This window comes from Puma concolor, chromosome B4 (genome assembly GCF_028749965.1).
Source record: "Puma concolor isolate L17-30 chromosome B4, mPumCon1.1.hap2, whole genome shotgun sequence".
Lineage (NCBI taxonomy): Eukaryota > Metazoa > Chordata > Mammalia > Carnivora > Felidae > Puma > Puma concolor.
The window spans coordinates 99,029,603-99,044,659 of NC_141673.1; the positions used below are offsets into that span (position 1 = coordinate 99,029,603).

Genomic DNA, 15,057 nt, shown 5'->3' on the forward strand with positions numbered 1-15,057 from the left:
TATTAGAGTAATATGGCTTGGTTTTTGCCTGTGTGTCATTTTTTATCATCCCATTCCACTGTGGAAAGGGAAGACTGCTTATACATGAAACTAATTTTCATTCAAGCACTGAAATTTATCCAATTGTTCCTAAGCAGTCCATAGGGGGAGCTGGAACTCAAAAACTGAAAAGAATCGGCGGGGAGGGGGGGAGGAAGTATTTGAAAAAAGTAGGAGGGATAGCAAAGCCACCTTGTGGCTAGGTTTCAGGCTGTCGGTCCACATGTTATAAAATTGTCTCAGATTTGAGATTTTAGGGTGACTACATAAAGCCGTCCAAAACGAGGGGAATCGCCCTCCCCCTGCCCAGCTGGGGGGTTAACAGGTGGGAGGGAAGGAGCCAATCAGAGACTGAATTCTCAGAGTCGTCTCTGTGGTCCAGCCAATCCCAGGCTGTTGAGCCCTGGCCCCTGGGATAAAGGTAGCGGTTGATGCCTGCCCGCAGGCCGTTACTTCCCCAGCCTCCTAACAGAAGATCCTTGTCTGTGAGCCTCAGAGATGGAGGGCAGTAGGGCTGAGCATAGAGATGGTACTGATGGGATGCAGGCCATGGAGCAGAAGGTCACAAGGCCAGGTAAGGGGCGCCACGGAGCTTGACCTTGGGTACAGGAACTGAGCTCTCCCATGATTAGCCTACCATCCCTCCTGGATCCCAGCTTGCAGTCCGAGCAGTGTTTCTTTAATTGTCCATAACCTGGCCCTGAAATAAAAGCAGGCATCATTAATAAAACAAAGGATTCAAAGAAACGGTGGATCCACCCCTCTGCACCCGATTTTTTCCTTCTTAGATGAGGCAGAAATTCATTAAAAAGTCCCAGGATGAAGTTTGGTTTTCTATTCTGGAATCGGGGCAAGAGCACGGAGTCAGTAAAATAATGGTCAGAAATGGCGCCAAAAAGTGGAAGCCAAGCACTGCTGAGACTTTTGCTGCTGAAAAGGTCCAGCTCTTAGTACCCTTTCTCATTCTCCCATTTTCCAGTTGCTGGGTTGTAAAGCACCTGGAGCAGGTAGAGAAAAAGACAAATCTCACGCGAGTTTTCTGTTTGTTTGCTTGTTGTTTATTTTTCTCTAGAAGATAAACAATGATATGCATCTTCCTTAGGTATAGTAACAAAGAAAATGCTAGTCATATCAAGTATATGTGGAGGCATCGCTTTACTTCTGTGGGTAATGTTAGAATTTCCTAGAAAATGTAAGTAAACAGTTTCTGCTAAAACTATGTTCATTGTATTGTCATTGATTCAGTCTGATACCAGTGACTACTAGCCTGTTCTTCTTCCTTGGCATTGAACAATTGGAATCAGAAAGCATTCTCCTTGCCAGAGCATCTGATTGTTTTTCAAACCCAGTCATCTGCTTTGCCTTCTAGAATGTTCATTGTCTTAATATCTATTGAACTTCAGGCACGGTGCTGAGTGATGATGTTACCAAGATGAAAAAAAAAAAAAAAAAAAAAGAAAGAAAGAAAGAAAGAAAGAAAGAAAGAAAGAAAGAAGAAAGAAAGAAAAGAAAAGGTGGTGGGGGGGGTGGATTTTGGCCTGAAAGGAATTAATACTTTATGGAAGAAACAAGCATCTATGCCAATAGTAACTGTAAAATAATTGTTAAATACAAGTATGTTCAATGTGAAGAGGAAGAAAAGGAGATTATGAATCTGCGCTTGGTAGGTAAGACGTTATGAAGGTAGGGGTATTTGCCCTGAAACTTAAGGTCAAGTAGGTATTTAGGAGAGAGTGCCTTCGATGAGAGAAAGAACACGAGGGTTAGAGAATCACACCAGGAATAACTGTGATAAGAATTCAAAAAATTGGAGTGAAGACTGACAGTCGTATCACGTTTTCGCTACTGCGTTAACTCTCTCCCATACATGATTTTTTTTTTTTATAACATTTATTTATTTTTGAGACAGAGAGAGACAGAGCATGAACGGGGGAGGGTCAAAGAGAGGGAGACACAGAATCTGAAACAGGCTCCAGGCTCCGAGCTGTCAGCACAGAGCCCGACGCGGGGCTTGAACTCACAGCCCTCACGGACGGTGAGATCATGACCTGAGCCGAAGTCGGCCGCCCAACCGACTGAGCCACCCAGGTGCCCCTCTCCCATACATGATTATTTTCTACTTTCTCTTTTCTCTCCAGACCTTTCATGCCTTTTTCTTCATCTTCACTCTCGAGTCTATGTTTTGCTTTTCGTTTTACCTCATCAGTTATAACAATTACTAGAAAACTCCCAAAGACTCCCATGACCACATCTACTTTTTTACCTCTATCCCTACCCATATATTCTGTCTAGATTCCTGGTACTGTAGATGGACTATTCATGCCCCACAGTAGATTCTGTAGCCTCTCACCGATCAGTTATATTACTCGGGTAATATTCCCCTCTCTCCTACATTATACTTTTTTCACACTCAACTGAAACGTCTCCATAGCAATACATGATGGTGATATCTCTCTTACCTTGAAAATAAAATTCAGGGGCGCCTGGGTGGCTCAGTCGGTTAAGCGTCCGACTTCAGCTCAGGTCACGATCTCGCGGTCCGTGAGTTCAAGCCCCGCGTCGGGCTCTGGGCTGATGGCTCAGAGCCTGGAGCCTGTTTCCGATTCTGTGTCCCCCTCTCTCTCTGACCCTCCCCCGTTCATGCTCTGTCTCTCTCTGTCTCAAAAATAAATAAATATTAAAAAATAAAAATTTTTTAAATAAAAATAAAAATAAATTAAAAAAATAGAAAATAAAATTCATTAGCCCTTACTCCTTCTTTAGCTACCAATTTCCTTCTTTTTTTTCTTCTGTTACAGTAGCAACCACCTTGAATTTTTTGCTAATTTTTTTTCTAAATTCTATCTTCCCATTTTCTGTTAAATGTACTCTGGTCAGGTTCCACTTCCTTTTCTGTCTACTGAATTTGTCTTTCAAGTTCATTGGCAACTTCTGTGTTGCTGCACGGTATGCTTTCTACCTAATTTACTGGCTTCTTCCAGCTTTACTTTGCTTATTCTTTTTTTTTTTTTTAGCGTTTATTTATTTTTGAGACAGAGAGAGACAAAGCATGAACGGGGGAGGGTCAGAGAGAGGGAGACACAGAATCTGAAACAGGCTCCAGGCTCTGAGCTGTCAGCACAGAGCCCGACGCGGTGCTCGAACTCACGGACCGTGAGATCATGACCTGGGCCGAAGTCGGCCACTTAACGGACTGAGCCACCCAGGCGCTCCTACTTTGCTTATTCTTTCTTCTCTCCCTGACCTCTTAACTTTGGGGTGCCTTGGGGCTCAGTCCCTGAGCAGGTCCCCTCTGTATCTACCCTTGCACCCTGGGCAATCTGAACCATGCTTACAACTCTAAATGTCATATCATTCTGATCGCCTCCAAATACACATCTCCAATCTGGGCTTTTTCACTGAATTTCAAATATTTCAATCCACCAACTTGACTGTCTAATACATTACCCAAGTCGAAGTCTCAGTCTGTGTCTCTCCCATAACCTCTTCTATCTGGGTCTTCCTTACCTCAGGAAATAGCAACTTGGTCTTTCCAATTTTCAAACCAAAAATCTTTTTTTTTTCCAGTAAAATTTTTTATTATATATTTATTTATTTATATTTTATTTTATTTTTTAATATATGAAATTTATTTTCAAATTGGTTTCCATGCAACACCCAGTGCTCATCCCAAAAGATGCCCTCCTCAATACCCATCACCCACCCTCCTCTCCCTCCCACCCCCCATCAACCCTCAGTTTGTTCTCAGTTTTTAAGAGTCAAACCAAAAATCTTATAGCCATGTTTGACTCTTTTTTCTAATCCACTAGCCTCCAAAATAATCGGCAAAGTCTTCCTGGTCTTTCAAAATATAACTAGTATCTGAGTCCTTTTCCCCACTTCTACTGTTACTACCTCGTACCTTGCCAGCATCCTCTTTTCTAAATTTTTTTTTTTTAACGTTTTATTTATTTTTGAGACAGAGAGAGACAGAGCATGAACAGGGGAGGGGCAGAGAGAGAGGGAGACACAGAATCTGAAACAGGCTCCAGGCTCTGAGCTGCCAGCACAGAGCCCGACGCGGGGCTCGAACTCACGGACTGTGAGATCATGACCTGAGCCGAAGTCGGACGCCTAACCGACCGAGCCACCCAGGCACCCCCAGCATCCTCTTTTCTAAATGTTCTTCCCTCTCCCACCCTTTCCCTCTTAGAGCAAAGTTATCCACTGAAAATGTGATAGGGACCACAGACGACATTTATATTTTAGAAGCCCCACTAAGAGAGTCAAAAACAAATGAAAATTGGTTTAATTGTATTTTGTATTTAACCCAGTGTGAAAACTGAAATAATATGGGGTCATTTATGTCAAGGTGTTTTAAAAGGCATCCAGGAGGTCATTAAGGAGGTGGGCCTTATGCACGTCTTCCTGAACAGCTGAACTGGGCCAAACCCCAAATAGTCCAAGGACTCCACCAGAACACCTGCGATGTGCTACAGTAATGGACTTTTGTTCAGTGACAAACCACCTGTGCTTAGCCAAGATTAATTTTTAGCTTCCAGCACCAATTAAAATTCTTCGTAAGCAATATATGCTCTTGGGGCGCCTGGGGGGCTCAGTCGGTTGAGTGTCCGGCTTCCGCTCAGGTCACGATCTCGCAGTTTGTGGGTTCGAGCCCCGCATCGGGCTCTGTGCTGACGGATCAGAGCCTGGAGCCTGCTTTGGATTCTGTGTCTCCCTCTCTCTGCTCCTCCCCCGCTCATGCGTTGGTTCAAACTTTTAGTAAATATTAACCTCTGATTGAATCCTATCCTGACTACTGCGTTAAAATTGCAAGTCTTTCCACCAATAATCCTAATCGCCTTCACTCTGATATATTTTATGACAAACTATATAATACAGTAGACATGCAAGTCCCATAAAGCAAGGATTTTCTTTTTTGCATGTACACTGTTGTATTCCTAGAGCTACAAAAATATCTGCCACATGATAGAAACTCAACTGATAGTTGTCGAATGAATGAATGAATGAATGAATGAGTGAATGAACGACAAAACTTGGTTTTCTGGTGACCCAGGTTCTGAACCAAACACTTGAGTTTTGCACAAGCTTTTTATTTCAACACCAAACTTCAACATCATTTTGAGCTTGATACTTTCAGATAATTTTGGTGACCTGATTTTTCCACTTGGTTTTTATACCGGGGCTCATATGAATAGTCCTACACTGCTGTTTTCTTTCCCATTTGAAGATTCTCTCATTCATAGGCCTGACTATAAACCCGTCATATATTTCAGATGTGAAGAGGTGTCCTTTTGGTGAGCCTTCTGTTTCTCAGGGCTATACCTTAACAAGTAACTTCATCTATCTAGTTGCAGTAAGTTGGAGAGTAAAAAGTGGATGGTAGAAAGCTCGTAAAATCCTGATCTTTATTTCCCTGCATTCTTTTGTGCTTAAGAACAAAGGAACACCTCCAACTCCTGTGGGAATGTTGTTCTTGAAAGACAGTCAAGTTTCAACTAAGTCAGCAATAGGAAACCACCCCTCTGATGCTATGGATATAGACAATTGGTTTATGTACAGTGGAAAGGAAGTGGATGAATAGGAAAGAAATGGATGAATAGAGAAAATGCCAGTAGTATAAAAAATGGGAGGAAACTGGCTAAAGATTAGTTTCTGGATGTTTATGTGTCTATTATTGCTGATCTTAAATTATACATACACCTTCATTCTTCAATGCCGATTTCTTTCATTCTATGTTCTTGATCTTTTCTTTTTTTGAGCTGAGGTTTGAAGTTAAATCATTTGAATTGAATATGAAAGTAAAATACATTTTCTCAATCTGAAATATATCTTTTACCCTAAATGTGAGACTCTTCCTTTGTCCTATACTTTCTTCATTTTTTTTTCTACCATTGTGTTAATTTTAGTTAAAAAGCCAAAGATACTTAATGACAATACATGCTCTGAGGATGAAACTATATGTCCACAAGACTGGAACCAAATCAGTAATAATTGCTTCTTTCAATCTGAACGTGCAAAAACTTGGATAGAGGGTCAAGAAAACTGCATAGCCTATCGTGGATCTCTGGCCATATTCAACTCCAAGAATGAAGTGGTTAGATTTCTCTTTCACAATATAAATCTCATTTAATTTATTGACTAGCTATTATATGACAAGTATACTTCAAGGGTGTGATAGATCAGTCAACAAAACAAAGACTTTTGCCTTTATGGATCTTAGATTCCAAAGGAAGCGACAGGGAATAAAACATAATCGTAATAAATGTATTAAATTACATAATATTTTAGAAGGTAGTAAATTTTTATATACATATACATGATTTATGGATATGATATATATGAATATGATATGATATGATATATGATATGATATAGATATATAGATATAGATATATATAGATATATAGATAGATACATAAGCAATATTATGAGTGTCCTAGGTGGATAGGCTGCAAGTAAGATAGTCTTATTTCATTGAGATGATGGCACTGAACAAAACTGTAGTTAAGAGAGTTGGTTAAAGGAATATCTGGGGGATAAGCTTCCCAAGAAGAAGAAACATCTGGAGCATGGACCTTAAGGTAGGTGTATGCCTGGAATATTCAAGGACCAGAAAAAACAAAACAAAACAAAACAAAACAGCCAATGTGCCTAGCGTGAGGGAGTGAGTGAGGAATGTGGATGATTAGGGTCTTGGAGGCTATTGTAAATACTTTGGTCTTCCTCCAAGTAAAATTAGGGAGATATTGCAGAACTATGAACAAAAGTGAGACATGATCTGACTTGAGTTTTAAAAGAATCATTTGCTTTGTTGTGATGAGCTAATGAGTGGCAAATACAAAAGCAGAGTGCCATGCTACAAGGCTATTGGGATAACCCTAGCAAGAGGATAATGGGCCCAAAGAAGGACCATAGCGTTAGAGGTAATGAGAATGAGAAAACTAGGAGAGATCCATTATAACACCCTGTATTCCATAAAAGGAAATGTTGATGCCCCATCTGGGAACTTCTTCCTATTGGATTGGACTGAAAAAACTCAATGCGAGCACACCCTGGATGTGGGTAAATGGAGATGCATTCAGCAATTGGTAAGCCTTCATGGCATTTATTATTGAATGTGTTAAGTATAGTAAGGATTCTGAGTCTATAATCAGCTACCCCTATAGTTGCCTCCACATTATGTCCCCAAAGACTGTCAATATATGGATGCCATATTCAGACAAATATACAGTCTTTAGTCGGGGTTTGGCATTAAATATCAACATCTACTTCTATAAGGTAAGGTGGAATATATATACGACATGTGTACCCCAAGTATTGTTTTTATCCTAGACTAGAGAAAAATCAAACTAGTTTGATCCTTGACTATTTCCTCTTGGGGTTTTGCCTTTGTTTGTTGGGGGTCTGTCATTGATAGGGGAGTCTGAGAAAGTATACTCAAGCTTACACTTACCACACACACTAGTGGCCTGAAATGGAAGGGAATGAGTGAGAAAGAGAAAATGTACGCTCTAATTTTTTTTTTATTTAAAAAAATCTTTTTAATGTTTATTTATTTTTGAGAGAGAGAGACAGAGAGAGACAGAGTACGAGCCAGGGAGGGGCAGAGAGAGAGGGAGACACAGAATCCGAAGCAGGCTCCAGGCTCTGAGCTGTCAGCACAGAGCCCGATGTGGGGCTCGAACCCACGAACCGTGAGATCATGACCTGAGCCGAAGTCGGCCACTTAACCGACTGAGCCATGCAGGTGCCCCAAAGTATGCTCTATTTTTAAATAATAGACCTTTGTTTAAAATTCTGGAACTTCTCGGGGCGCCTAGGTGTTTCAGATTCTGTGTCTCCCTCTCTCTGACCCTCCCCCGTTCATGCTCTGTCTCTCTCTGTCTCAAAAATAAACGTTAAAAATAAATAAATAAATAAATAAATAAATAAATAAATAAATAAATAAAATTCTTGAACTTCTCTATGTTCCTTAGCTTGAAGAACTGATTGTACCTCTTGAGTCTATTTTTGCTTTTGAAACACGACATTTTCCAACTCAGAGAAGAGAAAGGAATAGAATATTGAGTTCCCCATGGAGGGAACTTCTAGCTACAGTTTATTTAGCACCTAGTTAAATAGGTACTGTACTAGTTTTATGACATACTGTGCTAGATATGATATGAGGCATATGACATGATAAAGAAAACAGCAGGACTTTCTAAATACAGAGAAACTTCTGTTATCATTGTATTTATATCCAATTCGGGGTGAAAATACCCACACAATGATTTGAGGATAAAAATATAGCCAACTTTGAAAAATGTAAGAAAAGGTAGGATATAGATGCAACTTTCTGACTTTCAAATCTAATACTTATTTTCTGGAGAGAAAATATTGGCAGTTTAACATGATATTATATATTATATATAGTCCCATTAAAAAAAAAAAAAGGTGAGGAAGGAGTAAAAATAGAAGTTGGTTAAAGATGGTGTATTAGGGACGCCTGGGTGGCTCAGTCAGTTGAGTGTCCGACTTCAACTCAGGCCATGATCTCTCACGGTCCGTGAGTTCGAGCCCTGCGTTGGGCTCTGTGCTGATTCGGATTCTGTGTCTCCCTCTCTCTCTCTGCCCCTCCCCACCCACCACACTCTGTCTCTGAAAAATGAACAAACCTTAAAAAAAAAAAAAAAAAGATGGTTTATTCGTTTGCTAAGGCTCCTATAACAAATACCACAGACTGGACAGCATAAACAAGTTCTGGAGGCAAGAACTACCAGACCAAGGTGTCAGGAGGGCCAATTTCTTCTGGGGCCTCTCCCCTTGGCCTGTAGATGACTGTCTTCTCCTTCTGTGTCTTCGCATGGTCTTCCCTCTGTGCACATGCCTATCTGGGTCCAAGCCTCTTCCTATGAGGACACCAGTAACATTGGATGAGGGCTCACCCTGAAGACCTCATTTGAACTTAATCACATCTTTAAACACATTATCTCTTAATATGTTTGCATTCTGAACCACTACGGGTTAGGTCATAAACATACAAACTGGGAGAGGTACAGAATTAAGCCCGTAACAATTGGCACTAGGGTATGTGAAGGCCCAGAAATATACCTGTGTTTTTGGAGATAAGCAGGATGGAATGTTGAAGGCAACCTAGAAATTAGGAGAGTAGGGATGCCTGGGTGGCTCAGTCGGTTGAGCGTCCGACTTCAACTCAGGTCATGATCTCGCGGTCCGTGAGTTGGAGCTCCGAGTCGGGCTCTGTGCTGACAGCTCAGAGCCTGGAGCCTGTTTCGGATTCTGTGTCTCCCTCTCTCTCTGACCCTCCCCCATTCATGCTCTGTCTCTCTCTGTCTCAAAAATAAATAAACGTTAAAAAAAAATTAAAAAAAAAAAAGAAATTAGGAGAGTTTACACCAGTCTTACAAAGTTCCTCAAAAATGAAGGGCTAAGAGCATTTCAGTTGCCATATACCCAGGTATTTATCCTAACAACATTCTCTTTTTTTTTTTTTTCATTCTGAGTTTTCAATTTTGTGTGTTTTATGTGACCTAAGATAAGAACTTAGAAAACCCTTTCTAGATATTTTATTTATGATTATTTACATCTCTCATCAAGTCCATCAAGTGAAGAATCCTTATTTCACTATTACTATGGTCACGGCTTCAAAAAATGGATCAGGGAACATTTATTTCGGCCTTAAGATATATCAGTGTTTTAAATGTGTGCAGGGGGCTCAATAAAATATCAGTCACACTCTCCCTGTATGTGATCTTTAAAAGGCTGAATATATTTATTTACTTATTCTTATTTCAGTGTATAAAAAGAAGAATCTAACCCTTCACAAAGTGATTTTCCATGTTTACTACATTATAAAACAGCATAAAGTTCCAGGATTCTTTGTTGTCATTGCAGTAAAGTTGCCTGGTGTTCGTTTCTTCCCATCCTCCCATCCTGGGGAGAAGTTTGGAGGTTGAAATAGAGAGAAGCAGCTAGTTTCATCCCTCTATTCCTTTTGCATTGTACATTTTGGTTTGGTTTTTTCTTTTCTTTCTCTTTCTTTCTTTCTTTCTTTCTTTCTTTCTTTCTTTTTAGTGTTTATTCATTTTTGAGAATGGAAATCTGTTCGAGAAAACAGAGAGATACAGAGGGCAAGCAGGGGATGGCAGAGAGAAAGGGAGACACAGAATCGGAAGCAGGCTCCAGGCTCTGGGCTGTCAGCACAGAGCCCGACACGGGGCTCAAACCCGTGAACCGTGAGATCGTGACCTGAGCTGAGGTTGGACGCTTAACCAACTGAGCCACCCAGGCACCTCTACATTGCACATTTTGAAACATAATCAACAAAGTTACATATTTTAGGCCGTGCCCAGTTAGTTTTCATGAGGTTCGGTAAATAATTAATCTCCTTATTTTGTTCCAGGTTCAATATTGAAGGAAGTGGAACGTGTGCCTTCATCCTTCACAAGAGAATAAACAGTGCCAATTGTGATAACACAATGAAATATATATGTGGCAGAGAACCCCGTTGTCCTTAGACAAAGGGTTCCCCAGAATACAGCGAATAAAGTAATGAAAGACAAACTTTTTTATTCATTGTACATTCATGTATATACGTTTTTCTTCTTATCAGACATATGTTTTAAGTTGCTTGGTGAAGTTTTCAATGACTTCTCTTCATTTAAATGGTAATCTAAATTTTTTTTTTTTTCAACGTTTATTTATTTTTGGGACAGAGAGAGACAGAGCATGAACGGGGGAGGGGCAGAGAGAGAGGGAGACACAGAATCGGAAACAGGCTCCAGGCTCTGAGCCATCAGCCCAGAGCCCGACGCGGGGCTCGAACTCACGGACCGCGAGATCGTGACCTGGCTGAAGTCGGACGCCTAACCGACTGCGCCACCCAGGCGCCCCTAAATGGTAATCTAAGAAGTCAAGAAACTACGCTGAGTTTTTACATGACGTTGCTAAGCCACATAAGCTGGTGTGTCTAAGTCTATGGGTACGATGGTGGTCGTGTTCATAACTGATTCAACAGCACGCCTCCAGGGAACAGATTGGAGGGTAAAGAGAAGGCAGTGAAAGATTCCTCTACTCCTCTGAACTTCAACTACATCTGCCTACAAGAGATAAGACATGAAGCATGGAGTGAGCATTGGGTGTTCCACGCAGCCTCCAGTGGTATGTTAACGCATTTAGAATTTGGAGAGAAGGCCACGGGAGAGGTGTTCAGAGATTAATTAGGGTTTCTGACTTTGCATCACCATCAAAGACCAAATCCCCTGAAAATGAATTTATACTGAGCCATGTACAATTTTTCATGGTTTCCTGGATCTTTATTCAGATTACCGAGCTGAAGAATTGTATCACAAGGATTTGGTGTCGCTGAAGCCACGGAAGGAATCGGGCTTTGGGATGTGGGTCGTGGTGAGCAAAACATGAATATTTAGAGAGCAGAATGTGAGGGAAGATGCCCTTGTGACTTGAAGAAATCATGGAAATCTATCTTTCACAAATCTATGGGATTTAGAGCCCAGATCATATGTATTTTTTAAAGTTTATTTTTGAAAGACAGTGCAAGGGTGGGGGGGAGGGGCAGGAGAGAGGGAGAGAGAATCCCAAGCAGACTCCTAACTGTCAACACAGAGCCCACCATGGGGCTTGAACCCATGAAACCATGAGATTGTGACCTGAGCTCAAACTGAGAGTCAGACGCTTAACTCACTGAGCCACCCAGGTGCCCCTAGATCCCAGATCATATTTAAATAGGAATCTGAGGGGCAGAGGGAGAGGGTCAACATTCTAGTTTTCATTATAAATCTGTGCACATCTTACTACTTTAGTCTATATTTTCTTTCCTTTTACATTTACAAATGCAATGAGTGATGAAATATTCTCAGAAGAAATTTTCTCAAATTTTTCTTAAACAAATGAGCAAATGAAAGCTTAGATTATTTGTAGGTTTTGTTAAACTACTCAATTGCCTCTGTCAGGCTTGGAGGAGAAAAAGAAACAGTAATTGCAAAGCAAAATGTGAGGTGCTTTAATATACGTGTGTGCAAGGTTGAAAGGGAGCATGTAAGGGGAGAAAAGTTGTTCAAGTTCACTGAATGTCTACTATGTCCTTTCTGTGTCCAGTATACTTTATGCCATCTCATTTAATAGCCTTCCAAGCAAAATGAGGAAAGTATGTGTTTCCACAAGACCTATAAAGGAAACCAAGGAAGGGAGTTCGTGTAACTTTCCAGTAGTCAAAACAACTAGCAAATTCTGGACCCAAGATTAGAATCAGGTCTTCATGATGCCAAAAATGGCTCTTTCCAAAAGTCCAGAAGGCATGGACCAACGATGCTGAAGGTATTCAAGCCTCCAGCGTGACTAAATAAAACTGAGGGGATGTCTGCTAGGGTCTGTAGATAAGCTTCTCAATCTTACAGGAATGGCTCTGCACAGAGAGCTGAGACAGGCACCCATTTTGGTTGTCATAATTGGGCAAATTTATATAACAAATCCAGAGAAACATACTGACTCTAACCAGTAAGTGGATCAGTGCTCCAACCAGTGAATGACTTCAAGGTATAAATTTTTAAAAACATAATACAGCTTCATACACAAAATCTTCAAGGAATATATAGTTCTATTTTAGTTCATACATATGCTATAATTCATAAGTAGGTTTTAAAGTGATACACGTACCAGAATGTGTGTGTGTGTGTGTGTGTGTGTGTGTGTGTGTGTGTGTGTGTGTGTATGGATAGATGGGTAGATAGAAATATATGATAGATAGATAGATAGATAGATAGATAGATAGATAGATAGATAATGGATAGATAGAAATAGATGATAAATGATAGAGAAAGAAAAGAAAGGAAAGAAAGGGGAAGGAAGAGAAAGAAAGAAAGAAAGAAAGAAAGAAAGAAAGAAAGAAAGAAAGAAAGAAAGAAAGAAAGAAAGAAAGAAAGAAAGAGAAAGAAAAAGAAAGAAAGAAAGAAAGAAAGAAAGAAAGAAAGAAAGAAAGAAAGAGAAAGAAAGAAAGAAAAGAAGGAAAGAAAAAGAAAGAAAGAAAAATGCCAGGCATAATTCCAGGCAATGATTATTGTAAGCATTCTCCATGTATAACCTCATTTGATCACTGTAACATTCCTACAGGTAAGTAGAATTTTGCTCTCAATTTTACAGAAGGGAGAACTGAGCATCGGAGTTTAAATAGCTTTCTAAATGTCACACAAGTAATAACTGCATTTGAACCCATATAGACGGAATAATGTGTGTGTGTAGGTAATTACTATTAATGATTTGGCTTTCTATAAAGATGAGAAATGAGATAATTCCAAGAAAGAAATATAGAGTGCTATAAGGCGATGGATATTATTTTCCATGTGTTCCACTCAATATGCCACATAGGATATTTTTATTCTTTAAGGACAAAAATATTTTGCCAATTTCATGACACTCCTTTGCTTATTATGGATGAGTCAACCTCCCACTTATCCTAATGAATCTATTTTTATCTCTGGTCTGAACTGGTTTGACAGTTTACTCATACCACTTCTCCTTGGTTCAAATGAGCATTGCCAATCTTTCCACTACAGTTGGACGTAAAAGCCTGCTGATTCTTTTTCTTTGTTAGCGATGTATGGAGGTAGCCTTCTAGTTCTCTCCTGTTGATCTGGATCCATCACAGATGCCATGGTCACCCCAGAGCTGCGTGATGCGAGGCATGGTAACCGGATATGCAGGAAAAGTAAGTTTCCTTGCGTGACGGAGAATGAAGGGAAAATCAATAAAAAACAAAATATGGGACAGTCTAAAAATGCCGAACTCTTTCCTAAAGGAGGAAAACTAGTCAAGTTTATGAGGTAGAGGAAGCAGCTCTGTAAAGTAATGCAAGGTTGGGGAGAACGTGTGGCGTTTTATATCTGTAAGAGAGTGAGCATAAGCTCGTGACAATGAAAATATTTGGGGTGAATTTTATGGTGTGTGCATCATATGCCAATAAAAAGGGTTTTTTTTTTAAATGTACTCCTCCAACAGAGAAAAGTTATTTGCCACAGATTTGCCCAATCCTGTAACGGAGATTGCATTCACTCTCTCAACTAGCACAGACCACGGATGGATTGAAGTAGCTGATGTCTTGCTAAAGTGAGTGAAGATATTTCTAAATGTTTGCGCTTGGGTCAGGTGGATTTTCAGAATCGTTCAGTGTCCAGTGTCTTTATTGTTTCCCCAACATCATCTGGATGAAAGTTGAGAAAATCTGGAAGATGGCTTGAAGATACTTATTAGGGCTGAAAAGGGCTTTTGAAGTGTAAGGATTGACTGAGCCTAAAAATTATGCTAATTTTAACTGGATTGAAATGCAAACAGGCAAACTAACAAATGACAATGAGGCACAATGAAACGAAACAAAACGCCACCGTTCGCGACAATTGATAGGGTTTCTGTTAGACAACATGAGTGAGCCGTTTTTGCCAAATTACATGATCGGAATAGGAAACCTTTCAAAACTTCATGAAAAAGACAGTGAAGAGAAACAAATCATTTCTGCAGTTTACCGGTATGAATTCCGATAGCAGCTATCCAGCGAGTCTCTTAATAAACAAATCTAGTAATCTTAAAAGTGGAGGAGACTTCAGTAGTCACTTAATAAAACTTCTCACTTCGTGTGACATTTCTAGCTACAACATTTCTAGCAGAAATTTCTACGCCAGAATACTTGTAGCGATAACATCTCTATCTTGCAAAGCGGTCTGTTTCAATTCTGAGCAATTTTAATTAGAAGTGTCTTTAGCAAATGCAATGTATTATTCACTTAAAAGCAGGTCAAAGGCTAAATTTTATTTTGTTTTTTACCACAATAAAATAAATTCAGTCTTTTCTTTTCAGCATGGCTTTTGAGCACTCATCACGCACACTCGGGAGGCCTGGGTGATTTCTTGAGCACCAGAAAATGTAATAATTGTCCGAAGGCCAGAAGGAAGGAAGCAAAAGCAGAAATCCAAAACTTGCCTTGAACATATTTTCTTTTTTGTAGCC

The 15,057-nt window shown here is 40.0% G+C and overlaps 2 protein-coding genes across 5 annotated transcripts in view; both read left to right on the forward strand.

The window, feature by feature from the left end:
* The first annotated feature begins 454 nt into the window (after window positions 1-454).
* On the forward strand, window positions 455-10,605 carry LOC147579334 (early activation antigen CD69-like). Its single transcript, XM_086714117.1, has 5 exons — window positions 455-613; window positions 1,142-1,231; window positions 5,949-6,136; window positions 7,024-7,130; window positions 10,445-10,605. Exons 1-5 carry the CDS (start codon window positions 538-540, stop codon window positions 10,557-10,559), a joined length of 576 nt encoding a protein of 191 aa, XP_086570243.1. The 5' UTR covers window positions 455-537; the 3' UTR covers window positions 10,560-10,605.
* Window positions 10,606-13,517: 2,912 nt separating this feature from the next.
* The window catches only part of LOC112867878 (C-type lectin domain family 2 member A), a 435,003-nt gene continuing 433,463 nt past the window's right edge, over window positions 13,518-15,057 (forward strand). Inside the window, exon 1 of one of the 4 annotated variants that reach the window (XM_086714120.1) lies at window positions 13,518-13,765. In XM_086714120.1, the coding sequence (XP_086570246.1) occupies window positions 13,711-13,765 (55 nt within the window). In that variant the 5' untranslated portion in view covers window positions 13,518-13,710. The remainder of the gene's footprint in view (window positions 13,766-15,057) is intronic. The other 3 variants (XM_086714118.1, XM_086714119.1, XM_086714121.1) reach the window with 3 other exon arrangements.